At 44.0% G+C, this 19901-nt stretch overlaps 1 protein-coding gene across 3 annotated transcripts; it reads left to right on the top strand.

Moving 5' to 3' along the window:
- The first annotated feature begins 27 nt into the window (after window positions 1-27).
- LOC142560910 (uncharacterized) lies at window positions 28-15407 on the top strand. 3 transcript variants are annotated; one of them, XM_075673329.1, is made up of 5 exons: window positions 28-115; window positions 1100-1185; window positions 1280-1407; window positions 8057-8162; window positions 13881-15407. In XM_075673329.1, the coding sequence occupies exons 2-5, from the start codon at window positions 1130-1132 to the stop codon at window positions 13960-13962; spliced, it is 372 nt and encodes a 123-aa protein (XP_075529444.1). In that variant the 5' UTR covers window positions 28-115; window positions 1100-1129; the 3' UTR covers window positions 13963-15407. The 3 variants fall into 3 exon arrangements, with proteins under 3 accessions (XP_075529444.1, XP_075529443.1, XP_075529442.1); XM_075673328.1 differs by having other exon boundaries at window positions 8043-8162; XM_075673327.1 differs by lacking the exons at window positions 28-115; window positions 1100-1185; window positions 1280-1407; window positions 8057-8162 and adding an exon at window positions 10271-11010.
- Window positions 15408-19901: the final 4494 nt, after the last annotated feature.

Genomic DNA, 19901 nt, shown 5'->3' with positions numbered 1-19901 from the left:
CTGGTGCGATTTGTCCCATTTCTTTGAATAGGAAAAAAAAAAAGATTCCTGGGAGTGGAACCTTTGCAGCTAGTGTTGGCACTTTGCAACAGGCAACAAGATGCACTCAGTTGGGGTGAGCTTGCACATTGGGTAATGCCATCTTGTCATTTATGCCCACTCGAGAGAGTCGTCAGGTTGTTGTAATGAGAGAACATAACACTTTTTATAAAAGTGTGCAAGCCAATGATTTACCTTTGCGAATAATTGTGGCCGCACCGCCCAAGAGAAAAATGTGCGAAACTGTACGTGCTCAGAAATTTGGCAAATGGGAAATATTCGAGAGTATAGATGAATTGAGCGATGTACACATTAGGATTGGTGTATGGGAAGAGCAGTTTGTAAGTCTTGGTATGCAGATGTTAAATGTGCTCGTGCAAGGTGTGCAATTAAAAAAAAAGGACAATAACAGAAAAGTGAAACACGTTTACATTAAACGAACACCAGCGAAAAAAAGCTATCCTAGCTCTATATATAAATTATGTTCCTACAATACGAAGAAAGCCCCTTTTACCACGAAAAAAGACTTGGTATATAAGCCAGAAAAAGATACAAAGCAAGACATTTGCTGGTGCTGCCTTGTTCCCACACCGACTAGAAATCAAGTTTGACATCAGCAGCTCGGGAATAGTTAATTTATCATTGGTAAAGGTTGACTGCATTCTATTCTAAAGGAGCCAGAGGCTTAGATTGGAGAGTTTCAAGAAGTCTACTGCACCATAATGGCCCAGGTAGAAGAGGATGCTTGGAAATCTGCAATGTCGCACTGCGGTACCGGTGTGGGAGTTTCGGCGTGAAATTGAAACAAAAAGGATGTTTGGCCTTCACTTTCTCTTCCAGTAGTTTGGACAGGAAGCTGGGCTAGTTGTGTCAGAAATTCGCGTTAGAAAAAAGTTGGGCGTGCAGGCATGCACCACTGTGTTGTCCGTTTCCCTCTTCTTGTGTCCATGTCTGCTCGCCTAAGTTTCTTCTAACATGTTAGCCTCTTATTGCAAAATTAATAAAATTAGTTTTGAACAAATACTTCACCGGTCTGAACTGACTTATTGTTTCTCTTTAGTGGTCCTAACAATATACGTCTCGGTAGAACATGGTTTGCCGTTGCACTCTCAAGATTCGGGTGCCCCTCCAGGGCTACCATGAAAGGTTGGTAGCTTTAATTTTTACAACGAGGCTCTCTATGGCTAGGATCTGGAAAAAAATGTGTCCGATATGTTCACAAAAACAAATTGTCATGTAGGCTGATCCTGGCAATAGTGCAGAAAGGGCCCAAGCTCAATGGCAGATACCCCTGTGGGCCGGGGACCTATAATGCGCCCTTGAGCTATCCTTTCACACGTGGGACCCAAAAAGGACCAAGGCACAAGGGTAAGAACAGACGTTGAATAAAATCTTTTGTACAACTTTTTCAAAAGAAACTGGAAAAGTTCCTGGTGCCAACCATGCAAACACGCTAGTGCCACTGCTCGTGCGGTTGTTGCTTTCTTCCACAGCTTGTTTCATTGTGAAAAAAAATTATCATCATCAGCAATGGCTCGAGTGTAGTCTTCCACAGCTGGCTCCGTTGCCGCTCATCATTACAGCGTAGAATTTCTTTTCTGCCATCATAATGGGGAAGCCACGTTTACAGGGGTATGAGCCATTCGTTGTCGTAAGTGACAGACATATTTAATAACAGGTGATACGTGAGTGTGTGTGCATACCTATATCGCCACGATGACCACAGGTCAGGACAAATATTTTCATACCTTTGTCCCATATTCTGGGTCACCTCTGTGCCATGTGCCAAACAGCTTCACTGGTCCTCCATCTTCACATAGTGGAAGGGTTCAATGTATTTTTGGGGGGGAGGAGAGGCGATGGGGCAGGTGTTTGGATTGGTCTTGTCATCATGGCGAACCACTAGCTCTTTTCTACCAATTTGCAATTTCATTCAGCCGTAAGAAGGATAACATTGTGTGGCCTAAAGGGCCAAATCCTGGAAGGGCAAGTTTACGATACGCTCGCACTGCATATTACACCCTCAACGTGACCCCATGTACATTATATTGCACGTTGCCTCCAATCCTTCTCAAAATTGGCTCAGAAGCACTTGCATAAATTATTCATCCTGGATACGTCTTGGGATACAAAGCATGTATTACTCTAGGAAAGTGGTTAAACATATATACTCGGAGGCGGCTTTCACGAAAATGGACGTTAATTTAATCTAGACTGTTCTGTCATCACAGGCAATAAAAAGCACTGGTGAAGTGCATTTTGACTACTGCGAGTTGAAATGAAAATTCAGGATGTAGTGCAGGGTTCTCCCCAGAAATTTTTGAGGGGTGGACATCTTGCGACCATGAGAGAGAAAGGGTGTACACATGGCAAATAAGCTTTATTTTTAATTCTTTCAACACGACCACTGCATGCTACACTTATTCAACACTTGCATGTTGGATGTAGTAGCAAAAGAAATGTGAACCAGCGACGCAGCCTACTGGAATTGCCAAGCGTCGCTGGGATAAGTAAATCCGCAGGCCACCATTCAAATCTGCATTAGCCAATAGGAGTGTGCCTCCTGTGTGCACATGGCAGCAGTAATGAATCGCCATGAAGGGAAGAGAGACTGCATGCAAACTGCAACACCAGCTATTCCTCATTTTGTATGTTGCTTTTAGTTTTGCATGGTGAAATATGGCACTGATCTCCTCTTTACAACACTACCAAGGTGGCAATATTTTGTTGAAGGAAAGCTGAGCAATCCGCAGTGCGATGGCACCTCCTGCAGCCCGATTTTCTACCCAATTTTTGTCAGCAACACACTAAAAAAGTGTGATTTCCTGAACGTCCACATCAAACTTCTTTCCAATATTTCCCCACATGGTAAAGGAATACCTGAGAATTGCAAAAAAAAAAAAGAAGTGGAAACTTTGACCAAATCGACCATTCTGAATCCCCATCAAAGGGGTTCAGTCAGTGCAGTGGGCGACATTTCCCCCGCCATCCGCAATGAGCAAAACCCTGACTGAGTGTCAACGTGCCAACTTACCACAAAACATTACATGTTCATCTCTCGGTTTAAGCAACCATAAGAAACATGTGGAGATGATTACTTTCTATGCATACATCAATATGCTGCCTTCTGCGTGTAACCATTGTTCTTAAACAAAAAAAAAAAATCGGTTTTTCAATTTGGCAACATGCCAGTTGGCTATAAGAACCAATTAGAAAAGAGACTATGTCCCTAAGGTGTCTTCGGACTTTTCGGACTTCGGATGCTGTTTGCTAAATCTGCAGAACACAACACCAAAAGCGCATTGGTGTTGGTGTGCATGATACGGATGGTAATTTTCGTTGCGTGGTGTGGGGAAATATGAGCATGCAGTGTTAATTCGTTCAATTACAAGAGACCACCACACTGGTATGAATTGAGGCAAAGGACAGGGATAGGATTAGTGATGAGTTTCTGAAAAGGCTTTCATTCCAGCTTGCTGGTAGGGGAACATTAGACATTAGAGAGTTTTAGCTTGTCTCTTACTGTTTGCAGACTACCGGATATGTAAATGTGTGCCGCCACGTTGGTGGTGGTGCAAGAACAGACCTATTATTGCAGTAACCAAGTGTGCTCTACTTCGCTGCTGGTGTAAATTTTTAGTCAGTGGCGTAATCGTGAACACATTGTCTCTTTAAATGTCTGTTTCAACAAGAACACTTGTGTAACATAAAAATGTGTCTAAGGCATTGTGGTTAAAGGAAGCATCACAAAATCTTGCTACTAGCGTTGTAATGTACACATCTCCAGTAAACTGCAGATGGTAAGAAACAGGCTGAAACTGTTTTATGTTTAGTGGAATGTTGCTTACTCTTTGCTCCTCGCATTTCACGCGCTCAGGTGGCTAAATTCAGAGTGCGAACTACTGGGACACAAGCTAAGGCACAAGACAAGAAAGGACACAGGGCTACTTGCAACTGAAAGTTTATTCGGAAGGTTAGAGATGATACAAACCCGACATGTCCTATGTCATCATGTGTCATCAAATGGCATAAAAAAGAAAAGTAAGCAAACGAAAAAAAAATGACTACTCATCAATGTTAGCTCGCCAAAAATTTCCACCTGTTGGGTCGTATCTAGCAAAGATATTTCAGTGTCATGAAGCGTTATAGAAGCATGACTGACACACCCTGCCCCCTTTTTCTTTATCTCATGAGCCTCTACAACTTCTCTTGTTGTTTGATCTGTGTGCTAATAAAGGACTGTAGTACTATCAAACTTGGGTGTGCATTTACCTTGGGAGCTGCAGTCTCTTACGCGCATTGCAAGATGTATGTGTGCAATCCCTTTTCTGGAACTGGAATGCCCTTTCAGCCTAGTGTTAAGACATCGGCCAGTTTGGCCCACATATGCTTTTCCACATGAGAAAGGCACGGAATACACCACTGAAGCTGAGCATGAACCAAAATTGTTTACATGATTAACACTGCAACCAGACCTATTGTTTAACTTTTCCAACCTATGCGACAGGCAGTGGACATAGGGAATGACGGCCAGCTTTTTCTTCTCAGTTCCTCCAGCCTCATGTGTATCCTTTTTCACTCCCTGCTTCTTTAATCCTTCGAGCAGTTTTTTCCTCGATACAGATATGATGGCCTGTGGGGACCCCGCCATCTGGAGCCGGGCTACTTGCCTTGACATGCTGTCACCTGCTTTGAGGAGGCACGACTTCAACAAAGCGTTCCTTAGGCCAGACAGAGCTATACCATTCTTGATCAACTTGGAGTGGCTGCAACGAAAGTCCAGGATTGGCTTTCTGGATCTGGGCTGGTACTTCCAGCAAACACAATCAGGCTCGAAGTATAACTGTATGTCAAAAAACTGGATGTTAGGTTCTTTAAATTTCAGTTGCAGTTGGAAACTTTCAGTTGCAAGTAGTGCCATGTCCCATCTTTTCTCGTGCCTTAGCTTGTGCCCCAGTAGTTCGTGCTCTAATTTAGCCATGCTTCCATACCGATTTGCCCATTTTTCACGTTTGGTCAATTTAATGCTCAGGTGACTACACAGAACTGCATGATTTCGCTTTTCTAACGAGTACATCTTCCAGAGACGCCAGGGACATGCACTCAGCTTGGCTCTAGAATGACAAGGAAACTAGGTAGACACACCCGCACACTCCACTTGGTCGGCTTCATACCACAGTGTTCTACGTTCCGCTGCCAGTAGGAGTGTACGCACACTTCTGCTGATCGGCTGAACGGTGTGCAAGTTGATAAGGTGCAATTTGGGTACTAAGGTACTAATTTGGGTGATAACGTACAATGATTTCAGTAAAGTGGATGATAAATGCCCTACTAAGAACCTCTATTGTCCTTGTTTTGCCTACACCTAAACTATGTTCGTTACTATTAATCACAACAATAATGTGCGTTTGTGCTTTGTGGTGCTTGAACATATGTGCTCTAGCTGAGGTAGAAGAACCTACAGTGGCTCCGACATTATGCAGCTTAGCTCAATTAAACGGCCATTACATGATCCTCCAACTGTTCTCAGTTTATAATTGTAACTGAGAGTAGAGGGGCCAATATGGTTATATGCCCACAAAATGCTGGTCTCTCAGTAGAAACTGCTGCCTCTAAATCCCTCCCACCAACAGATACCACCATTCTGGCATCAGGAGGTGTGTGGTCCCTGCTCTGTCGACTGTTTCGAAACAGTCTGGATGTCTTGCTCTGCGAGCTCTGGTGCCCGATGGTGCAACAAAGGTGTCACTGTTGAATTATGCCCTCAATTCCTTCACTCGCACGGTAGGAGCAGTACCAAACAGACAGCACCTGTAGAAACCATCTTGAGCTGCCTGATGAGTCACACATGCAAAAACAACACATTGCAACCTTGATGCCATTCCAGTTCTCCCATTCGCTCCTAGTGCTTACAATGCACACAAGCATGGCCTCCATTACTACGAGGGAGTCGTAGCTGGGGGTCTGCTTTCATTTCATCACCAGCCAGTGTTGCCAGACTAATATCTATGGTAAATCGGTGACATAAAAAGATTCAAATACAAATTTCACACACCACCAAATGCACTGATATTGTCAGCTTTAAGCGGGATACGATTTAACATGCAATGGCATAATTCAAGCTCGAAAACTTGGTCTCATGGCCTCTTTAAGCTGTAGGTTCGATACCCAGCCACAGCAGCTACATTTGGATGCAAACAGAACACAGAACCCATGCTGGGTGAATTATAGGTGGTCAAAGTTGACCCAATGCCCTCCCCTGTAAAGAAAAAATTTGGCAGAACCCCTACGAATTGAATTTATATATCGATACAATGTATTGCCACCGTTGAAACGAGTTATGTACGAGGCGTGTACTGCAGCAGGACTTCTTTTTCACACTTCCCTAAGAACACTTCAGTGCCATCAAGTGGTGCTGCCACGAAACTTGCGCATGTCTTGCAGAATGCACGGCGCGCTGTTGTGTGCAAACACTGAGAAACGTGTCACGAGGCAGCCGGGCTCCTCTCTTGCACTTCTTTCCAAACACACTGCACCATCTGGTGGCACTGCCAAGAAACTTGCCTCTGAGACAAGTAGGGCGGTGTGTACGCATGCAGATAATTGTTCCCTCACTTACCGCACGACTAGTGGCACATGCACACTGACCCAAGTTGGCAGGAGGTTCACTGAAAAGTGGCACACACCCAGTGCATTCATGGCGCAGCTCGCCAAAATGTTGGCGTGAAAGACGTTCATTGAAGAGCAGCGCATACCCAATGCATTTGTGAAGGTGTCAGGTCATGAGGTTTGATTCCGCCTAGCATCGAAGAAATTTAAAGGCTCTCTTTTTTTGTCATTGTAAAGTGTCGCACACTTACTGGCACAGACCCAGTGACACCTAAGCTGGTTTACTAGCACGGACCGATTGGCACAACACCCAGTGGCTTCAAGTCGGCATCAGTTAGTTTCTTCGAACAGCGGTGCTTACCCAGTCCCACAGAGGCCCATGTTGGCGTGAAAAAGGTTAGTTGAAGAGTGGCACGCATGTACACAAGCTGATCCGATGGTTGATATCGAACCCTGTTACCTCAGCACAACAGCTTGATGCTCTAGCCATTGGACCATGGACTACACACTGACCCAGGTTGCTGGGAAAACAGATACACACAAACATAGATACACAGATAGATAGTTAGCCGCCAGAAAGTCTGTGAAGTACACTAAAAATGCCAACGCATTAAAAAGTCATTCACCTGGGAGTAGTAGGGAGCTTAGTACAAGGCTGCCATATCTCACATAGCCTGTGTTGCTTTAGCACATTGAACCCTAGTGCCTTTGTGCGTGCTGAGGGAAGCATCTACAGGGACACCATTAAAACCATTTAATTGAGGTACAAAAGGCCATCTTTATTGCGCTAGCATAATTTGTTCAAAGATGAACACAGAGTAACGAGACTGAACAGGTGGCATGCTTCACCTGTTTTGTGCTTGTCCGAATTGTTTCCTTATGCTAGTGCAGCAAGACAGGACTTCAACAACTAGCCCTATATCAAGTGTTGCAGATGTAGAAAAGGCACACAATATCTCTGGCATTTGTACTGCGGGCTCCCTGCTGTGTTCCGACTTACGAGATGGAATCCAAAAGTAATGAGAGTTGTTTTTACTGAGGCAGAAAGGCAGCCAGTACCGATACGTGTGGCTAGGTGTGGATCCTACGCTAACGTCCCCATCTTTTGACCAAGTAGAGTCCTCATATGAAGTTTCGTCAGCTCGCTGTATTGCTTTCTTTTGAGCCTCTGTTGCCATGTGCATGTGATTTTGAGATGGCAGACGTTGAAGAATGTGTGGTGCATGAAGTTCTTTTGGGAATTTTTTTAAATACATGTTACTCTTTAAACCTGTATTGCAAGGGCGGACAGTCGGCCAGAATTTTTATCTTGAAGTGCCCAAGGGTTGTGTGGTGCAGCTTAAAGTAAGCACCACAATCTGGGGAACTCCTTGCGCACCACAATGCCTACACAGCACTGAGTGTGCAGTGCTTCCTGGCAAACATCAGACGACTGTGCTACCTCAGCCCACCAGCTGCTCCCCGTACTTTGGCCCCTTGCAACTTATCTGTGAAAGCGAAGCGAGAGCTTCAAGGTAAGCGTTTTCAATACGTGCAGGAGATAAGGAAAACGACGGCAGTACAGAGGGTCACCAATTTGCGAGACTTTGCTCAACAGTTGTGGGCAATGAATAAAACAGTGAGACAAGTCCATTTTTTTCTCCGAGAGAGTACTTTGAAGTGGATTCATGCTTTGGAATAAACAAAAAAATTTGCAAATTAGAAAGAAAAGGAAAACAATTCTGGTTACTTTTGGGCGTCACTATCTTATTTTCATGCTGGCAAGTGAGGTATTGCACTTCTTAACATGCATCATAGCGTTTTCTACAAAATTGTTAGAAAATATGACATTTAAGCCAGCATGGGAATAGCTTTTAGTACATGCATCTGTCAACTTCGTCCTGGCTTCAGAGGGCACTGGACTTGTAAAATCAATTGGTTTCTACAAAACATTCTGCCGTAAGGGCAACACTTGACAGTTGCTATGCACATAATAATAATAATAATAATAATAATAATAATAATAATAATAATAATAATAATAATAATCTTTATTACATCCAGTCATGTCATGGTTACAGATCCAGTCCGCATAAGCAACATTGCTTGTGTGCGAGGCTGGGCAGTCAGCTGGTAGTACTGATATGTGTACAAATAAATAAATAAAGAAAAAAATATAGGAAAACAATGATATTGCAAAAAATGAACAAGAGATATTATTTGAACAAAAGATATTATTGCATCAACAGGAAAAAAAAACACATTGACATTAAAGATGACTTCACGATCAGGTTTGCATGTTTCAAATCCCAAAGAAAACTTCAAAGAATATGGGCATTACATATCACCCATGACCTTAAATGTGATTTTATTTGTTTAAATGTTCCTGCGATACCATTCTCATTCAATTTATTGAAATTAGCTGGCACGTAGAAAGCATGAGCCCTCTTGCCGTAGTTTGTGTACACACGAGGTACCACATATTTTTCTGTCTGACGTAATCTGCGGAGAGTTCACATTCAAGTTTTTGTATTTAGTAGAACAATAACTCTTACAGATGGCATCGAACAAAACTTGTTGCTCGACAAACATGTGCAGCAACTTGCTGACTTGATGAGTTTGTAAATGTATTTCTTGGAAACTTGGGTAAAGTGTGATAAATAACACCACGTGTACACAGATGAGACAAATTTATGTGCCCCTCATTCCTGTGGTACTGTGAACAATTGCTGCACCAGCTAGAGTTCCCTCTATTACAGTCAAACCTTGTTGTGACAAAATGGTATATGATGAAAAACCAGATATAACAAAGTCAGTTAAATTTCCCTTGAAATCCCCAGACATTCTGTATAAACAAAGCAATAAACTTGAAACTTGCATTGTGCAGTACATGTAATAATGGATATAACCAAGTAATGGACTTAGCAAAGTAATTCTGGCTCCCCTTTCAACTTCACTATAACAAGGCTTTACTGTATATATTTAGCAGAAAATTCCATGCAGTCAATTGGAAGCGCTCTGTTTACAGACGTGCAGTTCTTGTTTGAGCATGAACAATACTACAGTTTACACCCCTTGGGGTATATCTTGTCACCGAAATATAATCGCCATCTACCTCACTTGCATTTCTTTTCTTAGAAACAGTGCTCGCTACTTATGTGTCAAGAATGCTTTGTCATGCACATACTGCTCGCAATCTTAAGTACTAAGTGCACAGTGTCAAAGAAAGGAAAGGCATGCAAGTACTAGATGGCGATTACTGTTTCGGGACAGGATGAGCTCCAAAGGGTGCAAACTGTTCTCCAAATGTATTGTATGATGCATTTGCCTTTTCAGCGCCATTGTATGTCCTGCTCCTTTGTGCTGTTTCTGCTCAAGTTATGAACAAACAAGCCCAAATGCGTACGTTCCTGAAAGATGCAAATAACCAGTGTAAACAACAGGGGCTGTTTCTGAGCCGGTCTGCACACAACTATTGCAAAATGCAAATAGAAGATTGCAAATGCCTATCGTCTTCTTCTCCCAGGCTGCAATAGTCCAGTGCAGTGGCTTTCTGTAGCAGCGTGCACTTGTTGGCGCAATAATCTTTCCACTGCTCCTGTTGTTGGTGCACTTAACAGTTGCACAACACGGATGTCACAACGACGACAAATGCATTTGCCTGAAAGTTCATCTTTTCGTGTCTGCACCTACTTGTTTAGTTGATTGGCATGCGTTGAGAGCAGCATCATCAAAAAGTCAGTTTGAAGATACCGCATCAGTGTGACTCGTCACTGCAGAATTCAATTTTGTTGCCCGAGAGACACAAGCTGCAGTTAAAGAAAGGCTAAAGTGAATTGCGGCCAGACCTGCGACGCAGCAGAGGGTGCTAAGAATCCCTGGTTCCAGGCAGGCCGCCATTGGGGAAAAAAAGAATTATGGGAGTTTTACGTGCCAAAACCACTTTCTGATTATGAGGCACGCCGTAGGGGAGGACTCCGGAAATTTTAACCGCCATTGGAACCTGAACCTGGCAACCTTTAACGCTAGAACATTATCTAGGGAGGTGAGTCTAGCAGTGCTATTGGAGGAATAAGAGGGCAGTAAATGGGATATAATATGGCTCAGTGAGCTTAGGAGAACAAAAGAAACATATACAGGGCTGGAAAGCGGGCACGTCCTGTGCTAGCGAGGCTTAGAAGAGAAACAAGAACTAGGAGTCGGATTCCTGATTAATAAGGATAAAGCTGGTAACATACAGGAACTCTATAGCATTAACGAGAGGGTGGCAGGTCATGAAACTTAAGAGGTACAAATTGAAGTTCGTACAGGTCTACGCCCCTACATCCAGTCAGGATGACCAGGAAGTCGAAAGCTTCTATGAAGACGTGGAATCGGCGATGGGTAAGGTCAAAACAAAATACACTACTATACTGATGGGCGACTTCAATGTCAGGGTAGGCAAGAAGCAGGCTGGAGACAAGTCAGTGGGAGAATATGGCATAGGCTCTAGGAATAGCAGGGGAGAGCTATTAGTAGAGTCTGCAGAACAGAATAATATGCGGATAATGAATACCTTCTTCCGCAAGCGAGATAGCCGAAAGTGGATGTGGAGGAGCCCGAATGGTGAGACTAGAAATAAAATAGACTTTATACTCTGCACTAACCCTGGCATCATACAAGATGTGGACGTGCTCGGCAAGTTGCGCTGCAGTGACCATACGATGGTAAGAACTCGAATTAGCCTAGACTTGAGGAGGGAACGGAAGAAACTGGTACATAAGAAGCCGATCAATTAGTTAGCGGTAAGAGGGAAAATAGAGGAATTCCGGATCAAGCTACAGAGCAGGTATTTGGCCTCTACTCAGGAAGAGGACCTTAGTGTTGACGATATGAACGGCAATCTTATGGGCATCATTAACGAATGTGCAATAGAAGTCGGTGGTAACTCCGTTAGACAGGATGCCAGTAAGCTATCGCAGGAGACTAAAGATCTGATCAAGAAATGCCAATGTATGAAAGCCTCTAACCCTACAGCTAGAATAGAACTGGCAGAACTTTCCAAGGTAATCAACAAGCATAAGACAGCTGACATAAGGAAGTATAGTATAGATAGAATTGAACATGCTCTCAGGAACAGAGGAAGCCTAAAAGCAGTGAAGAAGAAACTAGGAATAGGCAAGAATCAGATGTATGCGTTAAGAGACAAAGCCGCCAATATCATTACTAATATGGATTAGATCGTTCAAGTGGCTGAGCAGTTCTATAGAGATTTATACAGTACCAGTGGCACCCACGACGATAATGGAAGAGAGAATAGTCTAGAGGAATTCGAAATCCCACAGGTAACGCCGGAAGAAGTAAAGAAAGCCTTGGGAGCTATGCAAAGGGGGAAGGCAGCTGGGGAGGATCAGGTAACAGCAGATTTGTTGAAGGATGGTGGGCAGATTGTTCTAGAGAAACTGGCCACCCTGTATACGCAATGCCTCATGACTTCGAGCGTACCAGAATCTTGGAAGAACGCTAACATAATCCTAATCCATAAGAAAGGGGACGCCAAAGACTTGAAAAATTATAGACTGATCAGCTTACTGTCCGTTGCCTACAAAGTATTTACTAAGGTAATCGCAAATAGAATCAGGAACACCTTAGACTTCTGTCAACCAAAGGACTAGGCAGGATTCCGTAAAGGCTACTCAACAATTGACGATATTCACACTATCAATCAGGTGATATAGAAATGTGCAGAATATAACCAACCCTTATATATAGCTTTAATTGATTACAAGAAAGCGTTTGATTCAGTTGAAACCTCAGCAGTCATGGAGGCATTACGGAATCAGGGTGTAGACGAGCCGTATGTAAAAAATACTGAAATATATCTATAGCGGCTCCACAGCCACCGTAGTCCTCCATAAAGAAAGCAACAAAAATCCCAATCAAGAAATGCGTCAGGCAGGAAAATACGATCTCTCCAATGCTATTCACAGTGTGTTTACAGGAGGTATTCAGAGACCTGGACTGGGAAGAATTGGGGAGAAGAGTTAATGGAGAATACCTTAGTAACTTGCGATTCACTGATGATATTGCCTTGCTTAGTAACTCAGGGGACCAACTGCAATGCATGCTCACTGACCTGGAGAGGCAAAGCAGAAGGGTGGGTCTAAAAATTAATCTGCAGAAAACTAAAGCAATGATTAACAGTCTCGGAAGAGAACAGCAGTTTACAATAGGTAGCGAGGCACTGGAAGTGGTAAGGGAATACATCTACTTAGGACAGGTAGCTACCGTGGATCCGGATCATGAGACTAAAATAATCAGAAGGATAAGAATGGGCTGGGGTGCGTTTGGCAGGCATTCTCAGATCATGAACAGCAGGTTGCCATTATCCCTCAAGAGAAAAGTGTATGACCCCCCCCCCCCAGCTGTGTCTTACTAGTACTCGCATACGGGGCAGAAACCTGGAGGCTTACGAAAGCGGTTCTACTTAAATTGAGGACGACCCAACGAGGTATGGAAAGAAGAATGATAGGTGTAACGTTAAGGGATAAGAAGAGAGCAGATTGGATGAGGGAACAAACGCGAGTTGATGACATCTTAGTTGAATTCAAGAAAAAGAAATGGGCAATGGCAGGACATGTAATGAGGAGGGAAGATAACTGATGGTCATTAAGGGTTACGGACGGGATTCCAAGGGAAGGGAACCTAGCAGGGGGCGGCAGGAAGTTAGGTGGGCGGATGAGATTAAGAAGTTTGCAGGGAAAACATGGCCACAATTAATACATGACCGGGGTAGTTGGAGAAGTATGGGAGAGGCCTTTGCCCTGCAGTGGGCGTAACCAGGCTGATGATGATGATGAAAGTGAATCGGGGTGGGGGAAGTTTTGTCTTCGAAGTTTCGGGCTGGGGCGGGCCCAGTCACCTAGATCTGGGGATCTGCAAGAGACAGCCCAGTAATGTGTCTCAAGTGCCCTGAATTTGAGTCTACGGCAGATATTTGTCACCTTGTGTGGCTGTGCCTTGGTGTTTGGGACATATCATGTACAATATGCAAAAGGGGGCCAAACTAAAGCCAAATGCTTCAGTGGACTTTACCGTTAGGTAACGTACATGTTAGCTCATTGTTGCAGCACCTGCCTCAAACAGGGTTGTACGCCTTTACTTGTTGTTCTTCTGTTTATTTTTTGCAAGACGCCATGACGTCTGCTCAGATATGTGGGTCCGGTAGCGGCATGGTGAACGGCTGTCTGAACTTTGCTTGCTTCATCTTGCAGATCTCTGCTTGTGGAGGCCGCCACTATCCGGAGGACTATGTTTTTTCCGTTTGTCAACTGCGTGGCATTCCGGCACGTCTGAACTTGGATTCCACCTTGAACGGCACATGTGATTTCGTATCACGTGAGAACCTGATTATCGACGACGCCGAACTTCATCGGTGCTGGTCAAACAGAGGACGGCAGATTACTGCTGGAATGCTCACGTGGTCACAGGACGAAATAAAGCCAGACTCGCGGCTTCTGCTCTTCAGTGGGTCCAGTAGCGGCATGGCGAACGATTTTCTGAACTTTGCTTGCTTCATCTTGCAGGTAAGCAATAGACACCGTGTAAATTGCTTCAGAAGTGACGATCGTTGTTTGGTGCTGCTGCTGGACCCAGAGTGCCTTTTGTGTACCTTTTTTTGTTTGTTGCATTCCTTGACAATCTTGCTAATTATGTCGGGTGATGTAGAGTCAAACTCTGGCCCAAAAACAATAACTGAACGTATGCTCACGGAACTGCTGGAGGTGCAAACACGAATAAGCAAAGACTTAGTAAGTCTGACCGCTAAAATTGGTGCATTCGAAGATAGGATCTCGAAGATAGAAGTGTGGGCGTCGGCCACCGCGAAAATCGACCACCGTGTGCATACTTTAGAAGAAACAGTCGACGACCTTAGAAAAGCCATCAAACTGCTGGACAGAAAAAATGACAATTTAGAAAACCGATCACATTGGAACAACTTAATAATCTATGGCCTGCCTGAGCCATCGGCTGAATTCCCTGAGCAACTACTTGCCGATGTGCTGAAGCTCTTTTCCACGAAATTGAAAATAGAATGCACCTGTGTTGAGCCCTGTCACAGGCTCGTTGCAAAAAAAAAAAAAGGGAAGGTAAGACCTATCATATTTAAGTTGCTTGATTTCAGAGTGAAGACTTCGATACTAAGAAGTGCTTTTAAATTAAAAGGGTCAGATACTCATATCAGTGAGGATTTTTCTTTCTGCGTGCACCAGACTTGCAAAGCTTTGTGGGATAATTCAGTCGAGCTTAGGAAGAAGGTGAACGAGGTTCGACTGAGCTTTGACACCCTGATAGTAGACAGCGTCCGCTACTCGTGGGATGACACTAGAAAGTCGCTTATCAAAACTTCCAGCTACATACCCACTAGCAGCACAGAGTGACTTCGTGATAGACACAACCTAAACCTTTTGAATATAAATGCACGCAACCTATTGAACGAGCTAGCTCACATCAATTGGCTAATTGAATGCCATCAACCATCTTTGATCTGTGTCACTGAGACCTGGCTAAATGACTCCGTCACGGAAGGCGAGTTCGTGCCTCCTAATTACTCTGTTTTGCAATGTGACAGGTTATGTGGTAGGGGTGGCAGAGTAGCTTTATTCTTTCACAAAGGCATTGATTTTGTAGTGCTACCGAGTCTTCCTAACACCGAGTCGGTATGGTGAAAATTATATATACGTGATCTTGTGGTGGTTGCTGGCGCTTTATACCGACCTCCCGATTCTGAAAAAAATATGTTTCACGACTGTAAATTGATCCTTGCTAGTGATTTCAATACCCCTTGTATTAACTGGAGCACATTGGCTTCGTATGGTCGTGACAGGCCGATTTGCGACTCGCTTATTGACTTGGTTTTGTCGTTAGATCTGACACAGATTGTTAGTGGCGTTATCCGTGAAAGCTCAATCCTAGACCTGATTTTCCTTAACCAGAAGTTACTACAAAACAGATATGACTGCCAAATCATAGAAGGCCTGTCTGATCACAAGGGAGTGCTGCTGAAGGTTGATATCACTTGTGAGCGCAACAGACCTGATTTTCGGATTGTTAATGATTTTTCCCATGCTGATGACAATTCCATTGTTGATATTCTAGCATCCTTTTATGACATTTTTTTTTCAATGTAGCAGCATTTGCAGTATGGACGAGTTGTTTGATATGTTTTGCAACATTGTTAAGATATGCATCTCGCAGTTTGTTCCCAAGAAATGCATGAAACGCAACCCGAGGCACCCTTGGTATAATAGGGACATTATTCATCTTATCAGGCGCATCAAGAGGCTCCGCAAACATAAAAACGTGAGTCGGAGCAACCAATGCTCAAAACTGCATTTGCTTCAGTCCGAATTAAAAACCAAAATGCACGAAGCCAGACACTTCTATTTCGACATCACATTATCAACATTCTTGAAAAAAAAACCGATCAAAGTTTTGGAAAACGGTGCTTTCGGCTGCTCACAACACTTCATCATTCACTATAAATGATCGCCCTTGCTCTGATCCGGTGATTATTTCCGAAACTTTCAACACTTATTTTCAGTCTGTATTTTGTCAGGATGACGGCGTCGATCCCCCTTTTTGCGTCAACGACGCTTTACCAGAGCTTTCTACTCTCGTTATAACTTATACTGGTGTTCTCAACTTATTACTAACAATTGATACTACAAAAAGTTCTGGAGCTGACGGAGTGCTAAACAAATTTTTACAGCAATACTCTGAATGAAACGCCTAGTACTTGACAGTTATATTTAACAAATCTCTTGAGATGTCGACAGTTCCTTGTGTTTGGAAACAAGCTAACATTATTCCCGTCTTCAAATCTGGCAGCAAACAGCTAATCACTAATTACAGGCCTATATCTTTGCTGCCCACGTGTTGCAAACTTCTCGAGCACATCATCCACAAGCACATCATTCAATATTTATCGGCAAATAACTTTCTGTCCCTACAGCAGCATGGTTTTCGAGCAGGATTTTCTACAACGCAATTATTAGAATTCACGCATGACATAGCCACATAACTAAATAACCGCGGTCAGCTTGATGCCATCTTTATCGACTACTCAAAAGCATTTGACACGGTAAGCCATAAAAAATTTCTTCTAAAACTTGCTGCAATCTTTCCTGGTAATAAACTAATTGACTGGATATCCGATTACCTGCACCTCCGATTCCAATCCGTCACTTTTAATTACAAAACCTCTTCTATAGCTCAGGTCATGTCAGGGGTGCCGCACGGCTCAGTTCTCTGGCCACTCTTATTCATCATATATGTTAACGACATTATTGAAGAAGCCAGAAACACACAAGTGAAAATACATCTTTACGTAATCTATTCTAACATTCATACTCTTCGTGATCAAGAAGTGCTTAATAACGTATTTTCATCCTTTTCAGACTGGAGTAACACAAGGCAAATGAGCATTACCTTAAGCAAAACTGTGGCAATGTCTTTTACTAATAAGAAACAGCCCCTAAAATTTACGTACAGCACACAAAGATACAGTATTAATGAAGTTAACGAGTTCAAATACCTTGGACTTACTATCACAACTAACCTTAGTTGGCATAATCACATCAATATAGCCTGCTCTAAGGCAATGCGAGAACTAGGGTGCCTAAAACGAACTTTAGAACATGGCACTAAAGAGTGCAAGCTTACGGCCTATAAATCATTAATTAGACCTGTTTTAGAGTATGCTTCTGTAGTGTGGTCGCCTTATCGCATAAAGGATATTTCCAAATTAGAATCCATTCAGAAAAAAGCTGTTAGATTTATCTATGGCCGTTACGATCGTATGTTTTCACCGTCATCCCACGCACACGCTTTATCACTGGACCCATTGTCGTTCGTCGCACGTGTGACCGTCTAATCCTGCTGCACAAAATCTTACATGGATCAACTAACATTGAAGACCCTATCTCGCTAACCACACCTACTGTGCGAGTGACCCGACGTACTCACCCATTAAACATAGATCCCTTCGTTCCAAAAATAGATTGCTATAAGTCTTCCTTTTTTCCACACTCTGTTGAATTATGGAATAACTTAGATGGTTCTCTGCATTCATCGCCGACTAATCAATTTCAGAAAGAACTGCCTAACCATGCTGGTTCACATATTGTGTTCATAAGTTATGTAACCCACCTCTGCTATGTCTCTAAATGAGATAGCAGTATTCGTAAATAAATAAATAAATAAATAAATAAATAAATAAATAAATAAATAAATAAATAAATAAATAAATATATAAATAAACATGACTGTGCATTCAGTTTTCTTTTTAACTTTTTGTGCACAAACAAACAGGGACGAAGAAAAGGAGCAACACAAGGACGAGCGCATTCAGGTTTGCATAATGCGTCAGTGGTGGGCCTTCCTGCAAGGTGCTCATAAGCATTGGTACCCCAAAAGTGTCGTGCTTCGACCTGCGTAATATTTTTAATGCCTTGATCAGCTGCAGGTTGGCTGCACACTCTTGCATGTATAGGCACAATATTGCTGCAGAACAGCCGCCACAGTGTGGCTGCACTGAGGAGGACGAAGACGACGTGTGTGCCGGCTTGATATAGCGTCGCCATTTTGGCCTCCGTGAGCTTCCCTGTAAATAAATTGTAAATAGTATTCGGCTTCAGCTTCACGTAACATTAATTTGGTGGAGGTGGACGTTCCCCGTACGCGTCATGGAGCTTCGCAGCGGTCGCAACGGCGACAATGCAACTTCGCCTCCTGCTGGCGGCACTTCATCTACGCAAGCGTCTCCGCCTGCAGCCCCAACCTACGTCGCCGTTTCCCCACCTCGGGATCCTGGTGTTTTCAATGGAGTCGGCAGTCCTGATGTTGATGACTGGCTCCGCTTATACGAACGTGTCAGCACCAGTCACAGGTGGGATACGACTGTTATGCTTGCCAACGTACTTTACTACCTTGACGGAGCTCCATTGGCGTTGTTCCAGACTCACGAAGAGGAGATCTCGAGCTGGGATCTCTTCAAAGACAAGCTACGCAACCTTTTTCTGTTTTAACTGCCAACGCATTGGACATGTCGCTCGCCACTGCCGCAGCCGCTGGACTTCTCCGACGCCCTATTATCCTGATTACCACCCTCACCCCTCTAGCGCATCCTTTTCCTTCGTCCCTTCTATGCCCGCTCCATCATCTGACCCTGTGACACCTTTGACACGACCCCGCTACTCCCGCTCGCCTTCTCCCTCCTGCCGCCAATCTTGCTCGCCCCCGTAACGCCGTGCTCCTTCTCCGACCTACTTGCCGCAACCCTGACCGGAAAACTAGACAGTGCAGCTTCTGGAGGTGAAGCTGCGTTGACGACATTGGCACGAAATCCTCGCTTCACCTTACCCACGAACAAGAATCTTTTGGACGTTCTTGTTGACAATGTTCCTGTGTGCGCGTCGATTGACACCGGGGCGCATGTGTCCGTTATGAGTGCTGCTTTTCGCCGTCGGCTCAAGAAAGTTCTGACACCTGCCCCGAACCGAGTTGTACAAGTCGCCGACGGAGGGACTGTCGCTATTGCTGGCATGTGTTCTGCCCGACTCACCATTGCTGAGAGGCACACCGTCATTCTCTTCACCGTCATTGAGCATTGCCCTCACGAACTCATCTCGGTCTGGATTTTCTTGCCAATTATTCTGCCCTCATTGACTGTTCGGCCGGCTCACTTCGCCTTGACTTGCCTCTTGCCGACAATGTGGACCCGCCTCCAAGCCATCTGAGCTGCATAGATTTTATTCGCCCACCGCCTCACTCTGTGACACACGTCGACTTGTTGTCCTCACCAGCTGTACCTGACGGCAATTACGTGGCTGCACCAATTCCAGCTGTTATGCTTACACATGGTGTTACCATGCCGCACACTGTGCTGAAAATTACTGGCCACCGCACCTGCCTTCCACTTGTCAATTTCGCGCTAACCACACAAGTTCTGCCTCAGGGGATCTCCTTGGCTATAATTAGCGCTTTGCAGGATGATGAGGTCGAGCCATTCACAGAGGAAGATCGTTACAGCTCAGCCCATACTGTGACGTCATCGCACGATACTGACGTCGACATAAAGAAGATGGTTTCCTCTGACCTTACACTTGCGCAAGCTGAAGCTCTTTGCCGCGTTCTTGAAGGCCATCGTGACCCATCGCATAAATACTGGCGATGCTAACCCTATTCACTGACGTCCATATCGTGTTTCTGCGTCGGAACGAGCTGTTATTCAA

Source organism: Dermacentor variabilis, chromosome 10, assembly GCF_050947875.1.
Source record: "Dermacentor variabilis isolate Ectoservices chromosome 10, ASM5094787v1, whole genome shotgun sequence".
Lineage (NCBI taxonomy): Eukaryota > Metazoa > Arthropoda > Arachnida > Ixodida > Ixodidae > Dermacentor > Dermacentor variabilis.
The sequence above is the reverse complement of the archived record's forward strand: the minus strand, read 5'-3'. Positions and strand labels throughout refer to the sequence as shown.

Bases quoted from the DNA above. Each gene is read 5' to 3' on its own strand.
- LOC142560910 (XM_075673327.1), top strand. From the start codon at position 10,963: ATGACCAGGAAGTCGAAAGCTTCTATGAAGACGTGGAATCGGCGATGG. The intron at 11,011-13,880 runs GTAAGGTCAAAA...TTCATCTTGCAG, and splicing joins AGACGTGGAATCGGCGATGG to ATCTCTGCTTGTGGAGGCCG.